General features: G+C 36.4%; 1 protein-coding gene across 1 annotated transcript in view; it reads right to left on the reverse strand.

The window, feature by feature from the left end:
* WDR11 (WD repeat domain 11) overlaps positions 1 to 20,730 on the reverse strand; it is a 56,018-nt gene that overhangs the window by 15,996 nt on the left and 19,292 nt on the right. The window contains exons 10-16 of the mRNA XM_081240253.1: positions 19,711 to 19,887; positions 16,389 to 16,473; positions 10,780 to 10,886; positions 8,348 to 8,423; positions 3,779 to 3,887; positions 1,692 to 1,816; positions 847 to 994 (exon numbers count right to left, since the gene is read on the reverse strand). Coding sequence (XP_081096379.1) covers positions 847 to 994; positions 1,692 to 1,816; positions 3,779 to 3,887; positions 8,348 to 8,423; positions 10,780 to 10,886; positions 16,389 to 16,473; positions 19,711 to 19,887 — 827 coding nt within the window. The remainder of the gene's footprint in view (positions 1 to 846; positions 995 to 1,691; positions 1,817 to 3,778; positions 3,888 to 8,347; positions 8,424 to 10,779; positions 10,887 to 16,388; positions 16,474 to 19,710; positions 19,888 to 20,730) is intronic.

Below are 20,730 nucleotides of genomic sequence, written 5' to 3' on the forward strand. Positions count from 1 at the left end.
GAAGAACCAAGGCCTCTCATCACGGCCAGCATTAATAGCCATGCGAGCGAGCCATGTGGGAAGGGGATCCCCTGCCCCAGCCAACATCCTCACTGCAACCTCATGAGACTCTGAACCATCTGTAAAATATGGGGGTTGGCATTCGCCTACAACATTCCATTTTTAGATGGCAATTTTAAATCAATATATATATATTTAAAAAACCATCTCATCCTCCACTTAACGGTTATAGTATTATTCGTTAACAAAAACATCTTCTTCATCCATCCATTAAAAACAACATGTGAGATACATGTTGACGCAAATTATTAACTACAAAACCTTGGTTAGAGAACTCCACAAGCCCACAGGAGGATATATATGTTAGTAAATATTAATAAATATTTTTACACCTACAACCTGATTACTATTACCCAAAAATAATACTAGGTTGTAGTCAAATCCTTCAGGGTAATGCTTGAAATGGAAAGAAGAGGAACTAGAGTCAGACAGACAGACGTGGGTTTAAAATGCTGCTCTGCCACGTCACTAGGCTGGGCAACCTGGGGAAAGTTACTCACTCTCCCTCAGTCTTGTCATAGATACAATGTAAATAATTCCTCATGGATTATTATACTGATCAAAATGAGGAACACACGGCTAAGTATTTAATCGAAACAGTTATAATGCTGTTCTCTAGCAGTACGGAACAAGTTTAATCAGTGATAATAGCTCCTTAGTAAAGTTTATTTACATTACACTTTTCTGAGATAGTTTTCAAACTCAACTATGGCTTCACTGGATATAGAACCAATAAGGACTTTGATAAGAAATCTTGATGAAGATTTAATCACAGGTTGGACTCACGTCTGGTGGAATCCGAGCGCTATCTTTCACTGAGTTTCCTTCAACAGTGAGATGATAAACTTGGCCATCATTATCGGTAAACACAAAATGCTCCCGGGCAGAGATGTTCTGACTGAGTTCAGATTTACTCTCAGCCTCCTGCAACAAGCTTTGGGATAGAGGAAAATAAGATAAAGATATTTCTTTTCCCTAGAGTGACATAGTTAATTAACTCACCCCAAATACAGATGCATTAACAGGGGGTCAAAACCATTTTAAAAAAAAAGAAAGGCTGAAACTCATCTTTGCCTAGTAATAACAGGAAAACACAAATTACTCCGAATGCCACGAGTGAACGTTTACCCTGCACAGAAAAACGTGATGATCTAGACCTCACACAAGAAAAAAAGCCTTTTTGCTGTTTCTGCTGCAGAACAGAGGCCTTACCTTGACTCATCATTCTCTCTGAAGTTTTTTATTTGTAAATTTAGTGGGATGGGGGCGGGGTGGTACGTAAGTTAGAATCCCTAATACATTTCCCTTGGTGAACATAAATGACAATATGATCCATCTGGATATTCATGCTACATTCATTTGAATTTCAGAAGCTGAAGTTTATGGAGCAGAAGGGCACTGAGAAAGATCATAGTCACTAACAGGTGCTGATGTGTAGATGTCACTGCACCGGTTACTGCTGCAAACTGCACCAAGCAGTGCAGTACTAAAACTAACTCTATAGTAATAGGAGCATGTACTGAAACACCAATGTATGTTCAAAAGCAGACTAGAGGTGCCTTGGGATGACACTTGTCAATTTCCCAACCATGACTTGGCTATTACAAATGACAGGGGCGGAAACAGGGTACCTGATCACAGATGACTCAACAACACTCAGCTCTGTATCTGAGACCACGGTCTGGCGGGCCATGGCCTCTCGTGTAGCCAGCTGTTTCTTTCTTAAGCTCTTCAAGTTGTGAGAAGGTGACCACTCCTGCGAAGCAAAGACAGACATGCCCACAAGCGATCAGTTTCTCTGTCAAAGAACCCTTCCAGAAGAGCTGGGCATACCCGCCATTGCCCAGCGTCACTTATTATTATTACATATGAATTCACAATTTGTTCTTAGGTTTTACTTTTTTCAGAAAGGTTGAATGAATGCATCTTCGTTACAGCTATGGTAGAATATTTTAATGATCTACCTCTATTTCCTTCTACCTCTAATCTTCAATTACAGCTTAAGGAAAAAGAGCTTAATGGCCAACTCCAACAGGTTTTAGACTTTTGATGCTTTCATTTTTTACAGAATGAAAATAATACATTTAATGATGGTATCTCCCACTCCTTACCTCCCCACCTCCCCCTTAGGTACACAAGGTAAGATGATCACACTCCTCCAATCATGGCCCATTATCATCTGTAGGTCCACCCCAAACCTCTCCTTTTATTTATTTACTCCTGCTTATTCTAATGCATTTAATCTAATATCCTCTCATATGTATAAATTCTTAACATGTAGTTATTTTACATGCACATATCTGTGATCTGCATTAACAGTAGTGTGTTATATATCTCCTCCTGTTTCTAACTCCTTTTACTCAGTGCAATGTATTCAAGTCCCACCTCTGTTGTTTCTGCATGTTATATAACCCTCCATAGGTACATCTGCCAATTTTTAGCCTAGCTTTTAGTTTAGTTCAGTTTCTCAGCGAAAGACACCCAGATTGTCTCTATACTCTCCTCACGGCAAATTACAATGCAGTCACTATCCTCACAAAAGTTCCTGTATGACCAGAAGCTGATCAGCTGGAATACAGAGGATGTCTGTGTTTGCCTAAGTGCTGCCAGTTTGCTCTGCAGAATGGCTTCACTGGTCTAGGTGCCTATCAGCAGTGCCAAGGAATTCCTATAGCCCATATTACAGCCACATGGGATGCTACATGGCTTTACCCTTTTTGTGTCTAAAAGGCATATCATGGTTATTTTACTTTGCACATCTCAAAACCGATGAGTTTGAACATTCCTTCGCCTGCTTGTTGGCCTTTTAGGCCTCCCTGCCATATTCATTAACTGCTCACGTGCTTGTTCGTCCTTCCACTGCAGGATACTAATCCCGTAGCCCACTGTCCATCTCAGACACTGGAAAACTTCTTTTTTCAACCCGTCTTCTATATTTAACCTTGACAATGGTCTGATTCATTGAATAGAAAGCACCAATCTTGATATAATCAAATTCATTCAATTTTTTTGCCTTTCGGTTTGAGCTTCAGATATCCTCTTTTGCCCCCAGAATAGAAAAATATTCTTCTGTATTTGCATTAATTTTATAGCTTTACTTTTTTTTTTTACATTTAGGTCATTAATCCTGTGGAGCCCACCTCTGAATATGGCATTATGCAGAGATCCAGTATTTTTCTCCATAAAGTAAGACAGTTTCCCCAATACTGTCTACTAAACAGTCTCTTCCTCCTCTTGGGTTTGTGAGCTACTTTACTGTACATTCAGCTCCCAAACATTCATGGGTCTGTTAATGAGCTCTTTATTATACTGATCCATTTCTCCTTCTTGGGCCAATATAACATTGCTTTTATTTCTATGGTTTAATAATACGTACTGTATGGGGTAGGATGGCTCCGACCCCCACCCATACTGCCTACATTACTCCTCCTTTTTCAAGGTTGACTATGACCTGTATTTTTCCATAAATATTTTAGAATATGTTTATCATGTTCCTCAAAATATCTAAATTAAATTTTAATTGGAATTTAATATAATATTAGCTTAACCCATCCAAGAAAATAAGAGTTGTCTCCATTTGTTTAGATCATCTTCTCTGAATACACATTTTTAACAAGAAAATACACAGGAGTAATGATTTCAATTCAAGCTAAAGAAAAATATTCACTACATACATACATACCTAAATAAACTGTTTACTTCTTAAATTGTAACTTACCAAAGCAGTTATCACAGGGAAGTTTTTGGACATTTTTCTAAGAATGGTACAGGTCCTAACATCCCATAACTCCAGGGGTTTATCTTTGAATACAACTGCCAAATACTGCCTAAAATAAACAAAATTACTAAATAAACCTCTTTTTTGCAAAATTTTCACAAGCAGTGCAAATAAAAAGTTCAGTAAATCAGAAAACTCAGATGACACATTCTAAACAAAGAGAATTTAAACTAACCTTTAGCCCTCATGATTAACAGTCCTAAGAAGGTAAAGCTCTAAAATGACCTGTGAGAGCCACATAGCCATAAGGAGGCAAGGAGTCCAGCTCAGAATGATGAGTTCACATCCTGGGGCCACATATTACAATAACCCTCCTGAGGCTCAATTTTCTCATCAACACATGAAAATACCACTACTTACATCAATGGATTGATTGCTACGCAGGTTACAGTAAAAATTAAATGAAAAAGTAAGTAAGGTTTCTATCATGCCGACAGTGAGGAAATGTGGCAGAGGAGGAAGATCCCTGTAGCGCAGTGTTATCAGAGGACTCCCACTTGATAATTATGTGACCTCAGACAAACCATGTGACCTTTTGAGTTTTATTCTGCTTAGCTTTAACATGGCAACACCTGTCTTACATACCTCACTAAATACTGTAAGGATTAAAAAAAAAAAAAAAACGACCAGCACACATGAAAGACTTTTATAAACCGTGATGGATTATACAAATGCAATATGTTACATTTTTTATTATATCTAATATAAAAACAAGTAAAGGCATGTATGTAAATAACTAATATAAAAGAGAATCTGGTAAATGCTATAAAGATTCACTATGAAAGTTGAGATTAATTTTGACAATAGGAAAATGGCATTCTAGGCAGAGTTACAAGTGTGATACATGGCAAAAGACAGGAAAGGACACAGGGTGTCTGGGGGAACATGCTGTGTGAAATGCAGAGTATGTGAGAGCAATCCTCATGAGAAAGAAGCTAAAATGTGAATTTTGGATTCACATTATAAAATCCCTAAGACACCCTACAATGCAATGCTAGCGTGTGTAGAGATCCATCCTGCAGAGAACAGCAGATCACTGAGTTCTGAAGCAGTGGTGATAATGTGATCAGTTGTTTAAGATGTATCAATTTAGCAGGCTTGTGTAGAGTCAAGACTGACTGGAAATAGAAGAGACTGGAGTCCAAACAGTTTGAGCAATTCTCAAACTTCTTAGTCCCAGGACTCCCTTACATTTAAAAAAATTATTGAGGCTCTCCTCCAAAGAACTTTTGTTCTTATGTGGGTTATACTAACTGATATTTTGCATATGAGAAATTAAACCTACTATAATTATGAACTATATTAATTCATTCAAAATGAAAAAAAGAGAAAATAACTACCAAGATGGTAGATGACAACATATGCCATATTGGTAATTACATTAAATATGAATAATTTATAACAATGCAATTAGAAGCAAAGATTATCAGATCAAACAGTAAAACAAGTCCCTATTATGTGCTCTCTGTAAGAAATCAACTTTAAAGAGATAAGTTACAAATAGGAGGAAGGAAAAAGATATACCATACAAACACTAGTCAAAAGAAAGCTAGAGTGGCTATACTAATCAGACAAATCAGACAAACTTCTGAACAAAGAATATTACCAAAGACAAACAGGATATTTCACAATGATAAAGAAGTCAATGAATCAAAAGGATATGATAAGCATGGCAGTCAATGAAACAGAAAACAGAAAACTACAGAGAAAAATCAAAGAAACCATAGAAGTTTCTTTGAAAAAATTAATAAAATTGACATAATTTACTATCAGAAATGAAAGAGACATTACTCAGATCACAGAGCCATTAAAAGAATAAGGGAATTATTATGAACAAGCTTATATCAATAAATTCAACAACTTCGATGAAATGAATGGACAGGTTACTTGAAAGACACCAACTACCAAAGCGTACTGAAGGAAATATATATATGGAACCTGAAGAGTTTGGCATCTATGAAAGAAGATGAATTTATATTTAAAAACTTGACTGCAAAAAAAATTCTAGGCCCACATGAGTTCCTCAGTGAATTCGCCCTATTTAAGGAAGAAATAATATCAATTCTACACAAACTCGCCTAGAAAAAAGAAGAGGAGGAAATATTTCACAACGCATTTTACAAGGTCATTACCCTGATTCCAAAACCAGTCAAGGATATTACACAAAAACTAGACCAAAATCCTTCATGAACTCAGATGCAAAAATCCCCAATAAAATATCAGTAAATCAAACCCAACAGTATATCAAAATATTAGCAAATCAAATCCACTAATACATCATGACCAAGTGGAGTTTATCCCAGGAATGTCAAGTTTAACATCTGAGAAATCAGGCAATATAATTCACCATATTAAGCCAGCTTAAAGAACAAAACAAAAACACACCAAATGATGACGTCCATAAATGCAGGAAAAGCATATGACAAAATTCAACACCTACTCAATGATACAAAGTTTCAGCAAACTAGGAACAAAAAACTTCCTCAACCTAATAAAGGGCATCTACATGTATCTACAGCAATATCTTTCTAGATATGTCTCCTCAGGCAAGGGAAAGAAAAGCAAAAATAAACAAATGGGATTACATCAAAATAAAAAGCTTCCGCACAGCAAAGGAAACAATAAATAAAACAAAAAAGACAGCCTACCGAATAGGAGAAGATATTTGCAAATGATATATCTAATAAGGGGCTAATATCCAAAAATATATAAAGAACTCATACAACTCCCCAACAAAAAGACAAACAACCTGATTAAAAACTGGGCAGAGGAGGTGAACAGACTTTTTCCCAAAGACATACAGATTGCACATGAAAAGATGTTCAACAACACTAATTACTTGGAAATGCAAATCAAAACCATAATGAGATATCACTTCACACCTGTCAGAATGGCTATTATCAAAAAGATAAGAAATAAGTATTGGTGAGGACGTGGAGAAGAGGGAACCCTCAGTTGGTGGAAATGTAAATTGGTGCAGCCACTGTGGAAGACAGTATGAAGATTCCTAAAAAAATTAAGAATAGAACTACCATATGATCCAGTTATCCCACTTCTGGGTATTTATCCAAAGAATACAAAAACACTAATCTGAAAAGATACCTGCATCTCCCATGTTCATCGTCACATTAATTACAACAGCCAAGATACAGAATCAACTTAAGTGCCCATCAAGAGAGGAATGGATAAAGAAGATGTGGTGTATATATATATAACAATGGAATATTATTCATCCATAAAAAGAATATCCTGCTATTTGCAACAATGAGAATGGACCAGAAGGGTATTATGCTAAGTGAAATAAGTCAGAGGAAGACAAATACCATGTGATTTTACTCATATGTGGAATATAAAAAAATAAACAATTAAAAAAACAAAATAAACAAACCAAACCAAATAAAAATAAACATGTAGATACAGAGAACAGAGTAGTGGTTACCAGAGGGAAAGAGGTAGGAAAGAGGGCAAAATGGGTAAAGGAGATCAAATGTATGGTGACAGATGGAAAATAAATTTTTGGTGGTGAGCACGCTGTAGGGTACACGGAAGTATAAATACAGTGTTGTACACATGAAGCTCATATAATGTTATAAATAAATATTACCTCAGTAAAAAATTAACTATTTCAGTATATAAATAATAATTGAAAAGAAAAAAAGAAAAAACACCATTTATAATAGCATCAAAGAAAAAGCAAAAAATAATTCACGAATGATGTGTAAGATCTATAAGCTGGAAACTACACAATATTATTGAAAGAAGTTAAAGAAGAACTAAATAAGTGGAGAGATACACCACGTTCATGAATCACAAAACTCGGTAGACGTCAATTCCTCCCCATGCTGATCCATGGATGCGATGCAATGAAAATCAAAATTCTAGGAAGCTTTATGGTAAAACTGATAAGTTGAGTCTAAAGTTTACATGGAAATGCAAAGATCCTCGAAAAGCTAAAGCAATTTTAAAAACAATTTCAGAGTGCTTACTCCTTCTTTCTTTGTTCTCTTGATTAGTTTTCATTCAGTTTCTGTTGTCAATAATCCTGCTTTACATTTATTTTCCCTTGGAACAAAAAACTCAGAAACTTACTGGAATTAGATCTAAATTACAAATAAGGAAAACGAATTCTTTTACTCAGTAAACCCACACTGAGGTGGAAGTTGAAATAAGAATTTCACCAGATTAACAAATAACATTTCTTAGTGAGTGACAGGCATTTATATCAACATAGCTATAGTGGAACACAATGGGGTTACTGGTTTTACCAATCTAATGAAATGTTAAGGTTCAGATAAGTTACCTTGTCTTTTTAGAAGTGGAGAATTAAAAGCAATAGCAACTTAATTTTGCGATTAAAATATTTTCTTTGATATGGCTGCACATCACAGTTTGCTATCACTAAGAAATTCTATATGCATGCATGCATACTCTCACTTTCTTAAAGATAAAAAAATCCTTGAGATTACCTTGTGATAAGACCAGAGAATTTATTTTTAGGATGACACTTACTTCAAATGAGATACTTTAATCATTTCGATGGGCGATTCATCATTACCTCGTTCACCACGAAAAGCAATGCTCCTCCCTTTAATTGCAAACATTAAAGAAAAGGTAAAAAAGCACATAAAACATGTAAGAAACTAAAAGCTGTACCAATGTAATTTGATCAGTGCTACCCTCTATTCCTGTTCACTCTTCCATTTGCTTCTAAGCTGTTTCTAGTAATCTAAATTCAAAAGTATTCTCAAGTATTCAAAACTATTACAAGTTAAAGACCAACAGTATATTACTTACATCCAAATATCTACTTTATAAAAAGATATTTTCTTTTTCTATAGAATTTCTTGAAGTCCTTCTGTGGTTTCTTTCAAATAATTTAATCTTAGAAATTTAGAAATACCAATTTCTAAAGTTTTAATGCATCTACGGTAAAGCAACTGCTTACTGTAAAAACTACTCAAAGTAATATAAATATTTTCATGTTTACAAATACTAATTAGTGGAGAAAACACTCTTTGAACAGGTATTTAAGATTTCTTGCCCCATGTGCAAAATACTCAACTACAATATTTTGACATGTTCCTATCAAAAGGTCTCTATAAACTGAAACTGGGGAATATTAAGAATTAGTTAATAGCTAAAGAAGCTAAATGGTTTTCTGTAACTTAAAAAATGCAAGCTCTACTTTACGTTTGAACAAATATACATTTTTTTGGCTGCATTGGGTCTTCGTTACTGCGCGTGGGCTTTCTTTAGTTGTGACGAGCGGGGGCTACTCTTCATTGTGGTGTGTGGGCTCTCATTGTGGTGGCTTCTCTTGTTGAAGAGCATGGGCTCTAGGCGCACGGGCTCAGTAATTGTGGCACACAGGCCCTAGAGCGTGCAGGCTTCAGTAGTTGCGGCGCGTGGTCTCAGTAGTTGTGGCTCACAGGCTCAGTAGTTGTGGCTCGAGGGCTTAGTTGCTCCACGGCATGTGAGACCTTCCTGGACCAGGGATCGAACCCGTTTCCCCTGCATTAGCAGGTGGATTCTTAACCACTGTGCCACCAGGGAAGTCCCTGAACAAATACATTTTAATATCTTTTCCTAGATTTCTATTACATTAAAGAAAAGAGAGAACATACTCAATTCAAAGACAAGTGGATGTCTATATGCCTCCCTGCTCTTCAATGCCATCAAACAGAATCTCACTGTTATTATTCGCCAAACACCCTACATCCTTTCTTGGCTCTGCTAGTCGGCTGCCCTCCTTAGAAGACAAGGCTGTAAAAGTCTATAATCTATGAATTTAAATGTCCCACCTAAAACGTCACTAACTATTACTCAGAAATTCGTTCCTCAAAAATAAATCTGTGAAAGACAGATTTTAAGTTATCTAACAGTCCTAGACCTGAGCTGATTGGAAAAAAATGAACAGGCATTTTTTTAGTGAATGATACTACAGAACAGCATTTCATCCCTGGGCTCCCATGTAACTACAGTGACCAGTGCCAGTTTATTGGCAACTCAGGAATGTAGGGATAGGGGTCACCAGGCAGGTCATTTCCAATTAGACTAGAGCAACACTGGACTGAAGTGGGGCTAATTCTTTGAGGTTTAGTAACATACTCTGATAAGTAAGAACAACTATAAATTAGAAATATATATTGAGAATACAAGGAAGCAACCATATATATGATTTATTATACACACAGGTAACTTATTGGTTAAAAATATATTCATATTGCTAAGCCATTTAAAAAAAAACTCCCCACAATTTTGTTAAAAAAAAAACCTATTTGAAATCATCCCATGTGCTATATATAAGATAATATAAAACCTTCACCTTACTCTATTTTCAAGTTCTTATTTTGAAACTCACTGGGCTATAGGTTTTTAACAATTGTGAACAAGTTACTTTACTGGAATATTTCCTATTGTAAAGTCTTTAAACTCCGAAATTAAGTTTTCCTATTTAGCCAGCCAGAGATTATCAAAAGTTTTAAATTTAAGCATTTAAAAAGAATCTTTATTTATAAGATTTTTATAAGATTTTAAGGGTTTCCTGCAAAGGCCAAAAATTTTTAAAGAGATTCTAATAAAGTGTAACTACAAAGATTGATTTTAACACTGTACTTCTGGTTATCTACAACAATGTACCTGAAAGTACAGCTGATACCACATTTATGAATCTGTCCATTCAGGCTAATGGTCCTCCATTTACCATGCACTTGTGTTAACACAATTTGCATACAAACAATGATGCGTCTTTTCTAAGGCAATTATTATGGAACAACCAAAAAATGAATACATAAACATAGAATATATAAAAATGAATATATAAATGAGAAAAAACTCCAAGGTGAAAGAAAGTACTTTGGAACATGTTTTATAAATAGAAACATCTTTGATCAATATGATGGTACCATTTAAAAATATCTTCATAGGCTAAATACACAGACCTGTTGGAAGATCAACCAGCTGAAGTTCGTTCCTCACTAATCCCATGTTGTTTGGTGTTGAGGTAGAAAAAGAAAGAAAACCAGTTAAACTCGTCCATTCAATACCCCTATAATGAGAAATTAAACAAAGATTAATCTAATATTCTTTTTTTGTTTGAAAAATTTATTTGAAAAATAAGTTTTTTCTATGACCTAAATTTTATTATACAAGTTAATTAAGGAATTATATTAATGACATTTATTTAAGGCTATATTATCATACATTTCCAACATATATAAAATTGTTTCTAATAAAACTTTATCTCCAAATCCAATAAAAAGACAGGTTAGTTATCAGAATTCATAGCACTAAAATAGCTATTAAAATCTGGCAAAGGAGAGGGTCACATCACAGTATTTGCCAAGAATTCCACTGTTTAAAAACAAGTGGTACAGAAATATTCCGAGCAGACTGCTTAAAGTTGAGTACACGTAGGAACTTTATCAAATTTTACCAAAATTCCTAGTTGGTTAGGAAGCAGAAATTCCTGAAGCAAACAATACAAACTGAGCTATTAGATTTGGAAGTGGATGAACGTTCCTAACAGTATGTCAATTAGAGAAAAGCATAAAAGAAAAATCAGACACGTATGACAAGACAGTAACCTATCAACCTAATGCCCTGGGAGTCCCCTTTATTTGGGACTGATAGTAGGTGAGTCTATGTTTTTTTCCCAGTAACATAACTGGCTTCACCATCAATGGAAAATGGGGGGACCCAGGACAAGCGAATTCATCAGAGTCACAAAAAGAAGTGAGAAACACTACTATTACCCTGCATTGCTTACAAGGTAACAGAGCTGGCTGGGAGGCAAGTTTAAACCTCTGTTCTATATGCAATTGCTCATCAGCATTTACAGGACAACCATTTTTAACAATGACATAATGCCTATGGCTGCTTTCACAATACAATGGCAGGGCTGAGTAACTGTGACAGAAATTTTATGGCCTACAAAGCTTAAAATATTTGCCATCTGTCCTTTACAGAAAATGTTTACTGACCTCTGATCTAGTTTTTCCACGTCTACTCCAATTTGAACGCTATTGCTAGATTTAGCATTAATACTGCTCTGAACATGTCTCTCACCTGCCCAAGAAAAAGGTTATCAATACAATGGCTCCTGCATCAAATCCAAACTCTTCTGTGTGACTTCCAAAGCCATTCGGCATCCAACTTACCTCTCAATCATCTGAACCTTGTGTTAAAAAGGTTCAGACGTTAAAAACCTTGCTATTTTAACTAGAGTAGCTTTTCCTCACTGACTCCTGTGTACCCACCTACTTGTCTTTTCTCAGAGGAGCAAAGATAATCCCAAGAGAACTGAAAATAATATTTGCAACAGCAGGGAATTACTGTCGTTATCAATTTATAACTCTTCAAATGTAAAATTGTGTTGAAACACTCGGATTCGGCTGCTAAAAACGGAGAACTCGTGAGAACTTCCATGCCTGGAAGGACCCCTCTCCTTCCCTCTTCAAATACTATATAGTATCAAGTCTCGGCTCCAGCACTTCCTAGCTCTGTGCTCCTCTACCTCTCAGCTTCCTCATCTGCTGTGCAGGAGTAATAACACTGAGGGCACAGAGAAGGCCTGGCACAGAGTAAGCACTGTATGTATTCATAATCACCATCAATGATCACTCTTATTTCAAGATCTAACTCAAGCCCTATTTTCTTCATTAGGCCTCCTCATTTACTATACTCAAACTGCAGCTATAGCGACTACAATATAAGTTGGTTAATTATTCACTGGAAAAGTCCATTTGTCTTGTTTCTCTTCCTTTCCCCGAACACATAGCACTCATTAATTTTTCTACTGAGAGTGAACAAAAGGAGACAAGAATCGTTTTGAACTTCTGTTCTCTAAGTAAGTCTGGTAGCTTCAATCAGATCTGTTTACCCACAGAAACCTTAAGATATACTTTCCAAGTCTTGCTGCTGGCAATCTGAACTACTTACACTCCAGTATAGTAATGCCACTACCTCTGGACAGTAAAAATTTCAGTCCTCCCACTTTTCATTTATTATTTTTAAAAATACATCTGTTAGGTACCCCATATATGCCAGTGCCTGTGCTATTAAGTACCCAGTACATGCTAGCGGCTTTGTTAGGCTAGGGAATACAGCTGTGAAGGAGATGGAGGTGACTGTTGTCCTTCAGGAGCCTACAATCTAGCAGAAAAGAGACATTATACAAGTGCATCCAGTATTATCTATCTCAGAAGAGAACAGTGCTCAGTTCAACAGGAGCTTGTAAGAGTCACATGGAATCTGGTCTCAGGGGCCAGGCTGGGCTTCCTGGGGAAACATTAAAGCTGAGACTCAAAGGGCAAATAGGGTTTTGCCTGAAAGCCTCAACAGCTTTCAGTGGAAACAACAGTGCGACTGATGGAGAAGCACTGCAGTAGACTGTACTCTCTTAGAAGGGAGGTACCATGTCCTGTCTCTCTAAGCACATGACAGGCACTCAGCAAATTCCATTAGATTAAAAGAATGATGTCCAAAAAAAGCCTACCGTGCCTCCTTATGTTTCTAAGTGCCGTACATATTCAGAGAAGTGCTTTCCCCCCAGTTTACAGGATGTCCCAGTGTTCAGGATATAGCAGAACATGGGTGGCTGCTTATTTATAATCAAGCACCACGAGTGTGCTGCCTTTGAGCAGATTCCAGCAGCAGCCTGTACATCTGACTCCTACTGATCAACTAAAGAAAATAAAAATCAAGTTGGACTTCAAAGTGTATTAGATAGGAGGGGATTTTTCTCAAAAGAAAAGAATAAAAACTCTTGTCAAACACAGCTGAGCACAACACTGCTCCCAGGATTAGAAAACCACTGTTAGGTTTAACCACACATTGAGCTCTATAAAAACGCTTAAGAACAGCAGCTCATTTTCTGACTAAGTTTGTTCTGTAGCATTCCTTGCTACTGAACAATCGTAACCTTAGAATCTACCAACAGGTATTCAGTGTTCTGACTCCTATAGATTCCCAAGTTGGGCCTGTTCACCTGCATTGGGGATGCTACCTTAGCTGCTTCTCAACACTGGGTGGCTGGAGGGAGCAAACACTTTCTGAAAGGTCTTGAAGTTCCACCGTTATATGAAACTAACTTTGCAAATTTACAGACAGACAAAATAGAGATCATTTTACTTTCCACAAATAACTCAATGTACTCAAAGCAATACTGAGTCAATCAGTGTTTTGATACCAATATAAACTACTGTTTTAACAATTTCTGACACTGAAAATAGTATTGGGCTACATTATTGTAATTTTAGCTTATTGGACAAAGACACCAACTAATAATATAAGAACTCTAATAATCTAAGAAAACCTATATGTACCACTCTACATTATTTACTTCTAGGTATCTTCCACTGGATTATAAGCCTCCCAGGTTTTCTCTGTTTACAGGTATACAGAAGAGGCTCAATATACATTTCATATTTGTAAAGCATAACTGGTTAAAACACCATAGCTTTCAAAAAACGCATAGATGCAACTATCTGTAGTTAGGCAGTACCAGGCCATATGTATGCTAAAGACTGAAGTACTTAAGATGAAGTGGGTTTTGAAAACACTTTTAGTACTAAGTAGAAAAATAACTTTCTAAAGTTGGCCTTTAATTTGCATATGAGTATCTAGAATATATTGGGTTTATTGCTAATAAGTTCAGCAATTTTTATAACACATCTGTGAAATTTTCATAATGGCTTTTAATTGTAATACTATAATTGCATTAATTGAAACACAAAGACAGCAGTATTTTAGCATCCTCTTGGGCACCATCTCTGGATGTAAAATGTGAATTATCTTCAAAATGGCAATTAAGAGGGAAAATTTATATTTGAAAAAATGGAGCATATTTGTGTGATTGTTCACAACACTAGCCTGATTGAGTAGCATACCCTTAGAGTTATTTGGTATCCCAAGTAACACATTATAAGTAATTTTGGTGTCAATAACAAATATTATCATAACATGTGTAAGTCTTGTACTTAGTGACATCTAGGGCCTGAACAATCCAGGATAACAATCTTACTTACAGCAAATAGCTCACTGATTAACTAGCTATTTTGTCTTTATTAAACATTACATACTGTGGTGATCATTTCACAATATATACAAGTATTGAATTATAACATTGTACATCTGAAACTAATATGTTATATCTCAACTGTACCTCAATATAAATAAATAAACAAACAAACAAATAAATCAATAAGATTTCAGTGTTCTGAAAAAAATGACAATGTGCTTGATTTTCCAGAAGCATGTACCAAATTCCTGGCATTAATCCGGCTTAGTCAACATTTTTATCTTATTGCCAAAATGTTTCCAACTAATCTATGTGAATTTTTTGGCTGGAGATTTAGCACATGTATCCTAAGAGCTCAGTTCTGAAGCCTGAAACGCCCGGATTGAATTCCATGTACCTTTTCATGACTCCACAATACTCAGTTTCTTCTTCTGTAAATTGGGAATAATAACAGTGCCTACTGCATAGAGTTGTAGTGAGGATTCAGTGAAACAATGCCTGTGAAGTATTAACACTTAACATAATCCTTAGAACAAATACTGATGAAATGGTGAGTTTTGATTGATTGGTGTTTGCCATAAAAGGGAACACTGCACACAAAAGCCAGGGGTGAAGGGAAATGTCAAGAGAAGAAACGCAGACAGGAAAGAAAGGAAGAGAGAAGGTATCAGTGGCAGCAGGGACTACTGGAAGGAGAGAGAAAAGATGAACAACAGCTTGGAAGGATCCAAGCAGTTACCTGTGTCTCTGCACCCCAAAAGCCTAACACTTTTGAAGACATTACTCTGCCATGTAGATGTATTTAGGGAGATACTGTAGGGGCATAGCATAAGGTGGCGATAAACAGTCACTCAGGCTGTACCAAAAAATCATGCACTTGAAAGGATAAGGCAACATAAACTCTTCAGAAACTTCCATCACAATCAGAAGTTGTGATACTTCAAGGGTTGACCCTTCCCCATTTAGAAAACGCATTTATTCCAAAGAATGTGCACACTAAGGGTTCACTAAGAATTTTAACATACACATGAAAACTATAGAAAGCAAGAGTCATCTTTCTGTCCTGTTAGCCTTCCCTCAGATACCTCTGCATACAGAGAACTCATAAAACAGATCACATCTCAAAATGAAAGAATAAATGAGATTAATTAACAATTAAAATGACCTTATTCAAATTTTTCACGAGCAGTCCTACTGAGGGATCTTTACAGAAAAGGAAAACAAACTATATAAACCGGAACAAGGGAACAGAGTGATATCCAGGGAGAAAATAGCCTTGGCCTTAGGAGAAATAAATAAGATGCAGAAATAAAGTGAGAAAAAAATTCTCCACTGCATAATGTTCTCTACAAAGTAAACAACTAGTACTCGGCCTTGATGAACAAAGCCATTAGTTGGACATGAATATGCATTACTCAAAGTTTTCAGTCAAATAATCACCACTGCAGAGTATTCAGTGTAGAAAAGTCCACAAGAACTTTTTTCTGGCATTACATGTTTATGATCTCAATATCCCAATGACAGACTCACCTGACTTCACACGAGTGGATGCTTAACTCCTTGTGCAGCAGCCCACTGGTGAGATGGTACACCAGGACAGAACCGTTACTTGTACCTATTAAAATGACATAATAGAGGAGAATTAATCTAGTGGAAGTTCCAAATCTAACAAAAGTCTTTTCTCAAGATTTCAATTATTTTACAACATCTATATTTTATAAAAGGAACCCAAGCTAGGTGTGAAGAAAGAGTAAATTTCTTTGTCTTCCCTCTCATCAAAAATGGGCTTAGGGACTTCCCTGGTGGCGCAGTGGTTGAGAATCCGCCTGCCAATGCAGGGCACACGGGTTCAAGCCCTGGTCCGGGAAGATCCCACATGCCACGGAGCAGCTAAGCCCGTGCGCCACAACTACTGAGCCTGCGCTCTAGAGCCTGCGAGCCACAACTACTGAGCCCACGTGCCACAACTACTGAAGCCTGCGCGCCTAGAGCCCGAGCTCTGCAACAAGAGAAGCCACTGCAATGAGAAGCCTGCGCACCACAACGAAGAGTAGCCCCCGCTTGCCGCAACTAGAGAAAGCTTGTGCGCAGCCATAAAGATCCAACATCGAAGACCCAATGAAGCCAAAAATAAATAAACAAATAAATAAATTTATTTAAAAAAATGGGCTTAATCTCATGTGCTCTGTAATCTTACCTAAATCCAAGGACAGATTTTCAAAGACTTCACAACCTAATTCAATACACACAAAATCTGAAGATGCACCTTCTTAAGCTTTTTGAATGTTTATTATAACTGATCCTCAAAAAGGAAACCTAGCAGAACTCATTAACCAGATTTTTCTAGTTTTCTTTACAAAGATTTTGGTTTTGCTCTGTCTTTAACATTAAATACATCATAAAGTAAAGCAAAGTACAGTGGCTCTCTGTGGATTTTACAGTTAAAGAAGCCTGAGTTTAAGCCCTGGCTCTGCCCTATACTCTTGCAAATTACTTGCCCACACTAAATTTGTGTTAGTATCCCTTTAACATGGGAATAATGGAAAATCTATTTGTTGGAGATTAACTGAGAAACATACGTAAAACACTTAGTACAACACTCGGCACAAAGTAAGTACATGATTATTACTATTTCTGTTATCATTGTAATTATGATTTGTAGTTATTATTATGCCTAAAGCTTTTCATGGTCTCAGGTAGTATGTTTAAATTTTAATTAGAAGGGACATGGCCACTTGAGAAAGTAATACTTTCTTGAGAAAGTAATGTTTCAGCCCTTAACATGCTTTTATAAGTCAAGCAAGAAAAGTGAACAATGTAAGTGGTTGCACAATCACTTTCTCACTGCACATGACTTAGAAGAATTAACAGATTCATACAAAGCAATAGAATGTAGAAATAATAATATAATAAGTGTAAAAATGTTAGGCAATTTCCAATTTTAGCTAACTTGCTGAATTAAAGCTTCAGAAATTTCTTGCAAAACTATTCTAGATGGGCTTCCCTGGTGGCGCAGTGGTTGAGAGTCTGCCTGCTAATGCAGGGGACAGGGGACACGGGTTTGAGCCCTGGTCTGGGAGGATCCCACATGCCACGGAGTAACTAGTCCCATGAGCCACAACTACTGAGCCTGCACGTCTGGAGCCTGTGCTCCGCAACAGGAGAGGCCGCGATAGTGAGAGGCCCACACACCGCGATGAAGAGTGGCCCCCGCTTGCCACAACTAGAGAAAGCCCTCGCACAGAAATGAAGACCCAACACAGCAAAAATAAATTAATTAATAAACTCCTACCCCCAACATCTTTAAAACATCTAAAAAATAAAAACTATTCTTACACTTGGTTACATTTATCACCTATTCTACAGTATCTTCTAGTACTGAGAAAATATCTAAAGAATTACTAAAACTTTTCAATTATCAGATGTTCATAATAATCATATGATTTCTACATTCTGCACATTGTGATGATGTTGAAACTATGATTTAATACTTAAGGGGCCCAAGAAGAAGTAATTCTGGTTGAACTCTGCTTCTCTTTCCTAATGACTCTGCAAGACTTTAGGCACTTATATTTTTTGCTTTTACTTTGTTATTATACTAAATTCAATAAATGACTTGCTATTCACTATATACCAGCACAATACAGCTTATTCTACAATGGAAATCTCAGAGCCTGACTCAGCTCTTGTTATCTAGCTATCCCAAGAAGTAATTTTCTCCAAGAAATTAATAAAATCCTAATTGAAAGAGAAGGTATATTGACATTGTACAGAGATGTACACATTATGTACACTGACAAACCCCAATTGAAACCTCAATGAGAAGTTTAATATGAACCAATAGTTTCTAAAATAAAAATTAAACATCTATCTGCATTTATATAAATCTGCACACCTGTAAACACAGACCACTGAACCTTAAAATTCAAATCACTTTCAAAAGATAATAATGGAAAAAATGGGAAAATAAGAGTAGTGCCAAACAGTAATACTCAAACAAGCCATTAGGGCTCACAAGTCAGCCATTAAGTTGAGACACACTGGCCATAAGGTCAGGTTTTCATTTTAGGAAAAAAAAGAATCACAAATCACATGTTTATAGACCTTCTGGGAAAAAGCCAGAAGTCAAACCAATAGCATCTTAAGAAAAATGTTGACAATTTCAAACAAATGTATTATTGTTCAAAATTTTTGAGAAATGAATTTTAACCTTATATATTTAGTAGCAAATAGAAATTTGGTCCTTTCTGTAAAAGAAATCAGGTTAATCCCATTACCATGAAATTACTGTGACAGCAAGTTGAAACCCAGACCAATTTTTTTATCTACAACATAAAAATATGCAATTTCAATCCAAAAGGCAAATCTTTAGTTTATAAAGACAATAGCCACTTTAAACACAATAAAACCAGGTTTAACATACAATTCTTAGCACATGAAGAACTTTGCTATTATTAAACTATTAAGTGTGACTATATTATTAGTTAACAAAAACTCACAACAAAATGACATGCACAGGAAGAGCTTGAGATGGTCCAAGAAAAGACAAGGAGTCTGGTTTCAGCATTACACAGGGACCTTCCTCCTGACATTTTAGAGATGTACCCATGGTGTCAGGGTCTCTGTCATCTGGTGTCAGGTGAATGAGTTATCATTGTGATTAAAAAAGATTAATAGAACAGAAAAAAAAAGTATTCCAAGATGAGTATTTATACAATTTCATTTAGCCTCTTCCTCCTCTTAAAGCATTTTAAAGGAGAATAAAGGATTTTCTAGTAACCAGGAAACTTAAATATCTTAAAAATGTAAAATAGACATTAAGAATTAAAAAAAGAACAGGTCCAATACTCACCAACAGCTAGCAATGGCTGATACATCTTGATATTTTTTGTGGTCAATGGTGGGCACATACGGATAGCAAACTGTGGTGAGGGCAGTCCTGAAAGCAGACCTGTTAGCAGGAATTTGAGCTGCACTTCCTGCAGAATGGAGCCTTTGGGATGTTCTTCCCCAGCAATTGCACTTTGCCCTGATTTGTAATAAAAAATACAAATATGTTAATTATAACATACGCTGTTCTTAAAAGTCTAAAGGAACTTTACAGTGGAAGTATACTCTTCAGGTCTAGAAGGTGTAATGTAGCACTCTAGTGCCTGTAGCTATACACCGAGTCTTACTTGGCTATGGGACTTAAACTGCATCATCTAATATCTCAAAGGATAGATTACTCCAGAGTATTGCTATCCAGAATTCAGGGACCTTTGTCTCCTAAGAAACACCATTTTAGCCAAAGTTCCTGGTATTAGGGCATCCAAGGCAAATCAAGAGGACTAGGGTTAGAGAACAGTTTCTGTAGCATGAGATATTACAGAGCATTCCTGTCTTACTGCCTTTCTAAAGGGTTACTTTTCAAGCTGATGCTCTTTAAAGTGTACATAAAATGGACCTAGAATCTGTCATACAGAGTGAAGTAAGTCAGAAAGAGAAAGACAAATACCGTATGCTAACACATATATATAGAATTTAAGAAAAAAAAATGTCATGAAGAACCTAGGGGTAAGACAGGAATAAAGACACAGACCTACTAGAGAATGGACTTGAGGACACGGGGAGGGGGAAGGGTAAGCTTTGACAAAGCGAGAGAGTGGCATGGACATATATACACTACCAAACGTAAAATAGATAGCTAGTGGGAAGCAGCCGCATAGCACAGGGAGATCAGCTCGGTGCTTTGTGACCACCTAGAAGGGTGGGATAGGGAGTGTGGGAGGGAGGGAGACGCAAGAGGGAAGAGATATGGGAACATATGTATATGTATAACTGATTCACTTAGTTATAAAGCAGAAACTAACACACCATTGTAAAGCAATTA

This window comes from Mesoplodon bidens (assembly GCF_964165515.1).
Source record: "Mesoplodon bidens genome assembly, chromosome: 1".
Taxonomy (NCBI): Eukaryota; Metazoa; Chordata; class Mammalia; order Artiodactyla; family Ziphiidae; genus Mesoplodon; species Mesoplodon bidens.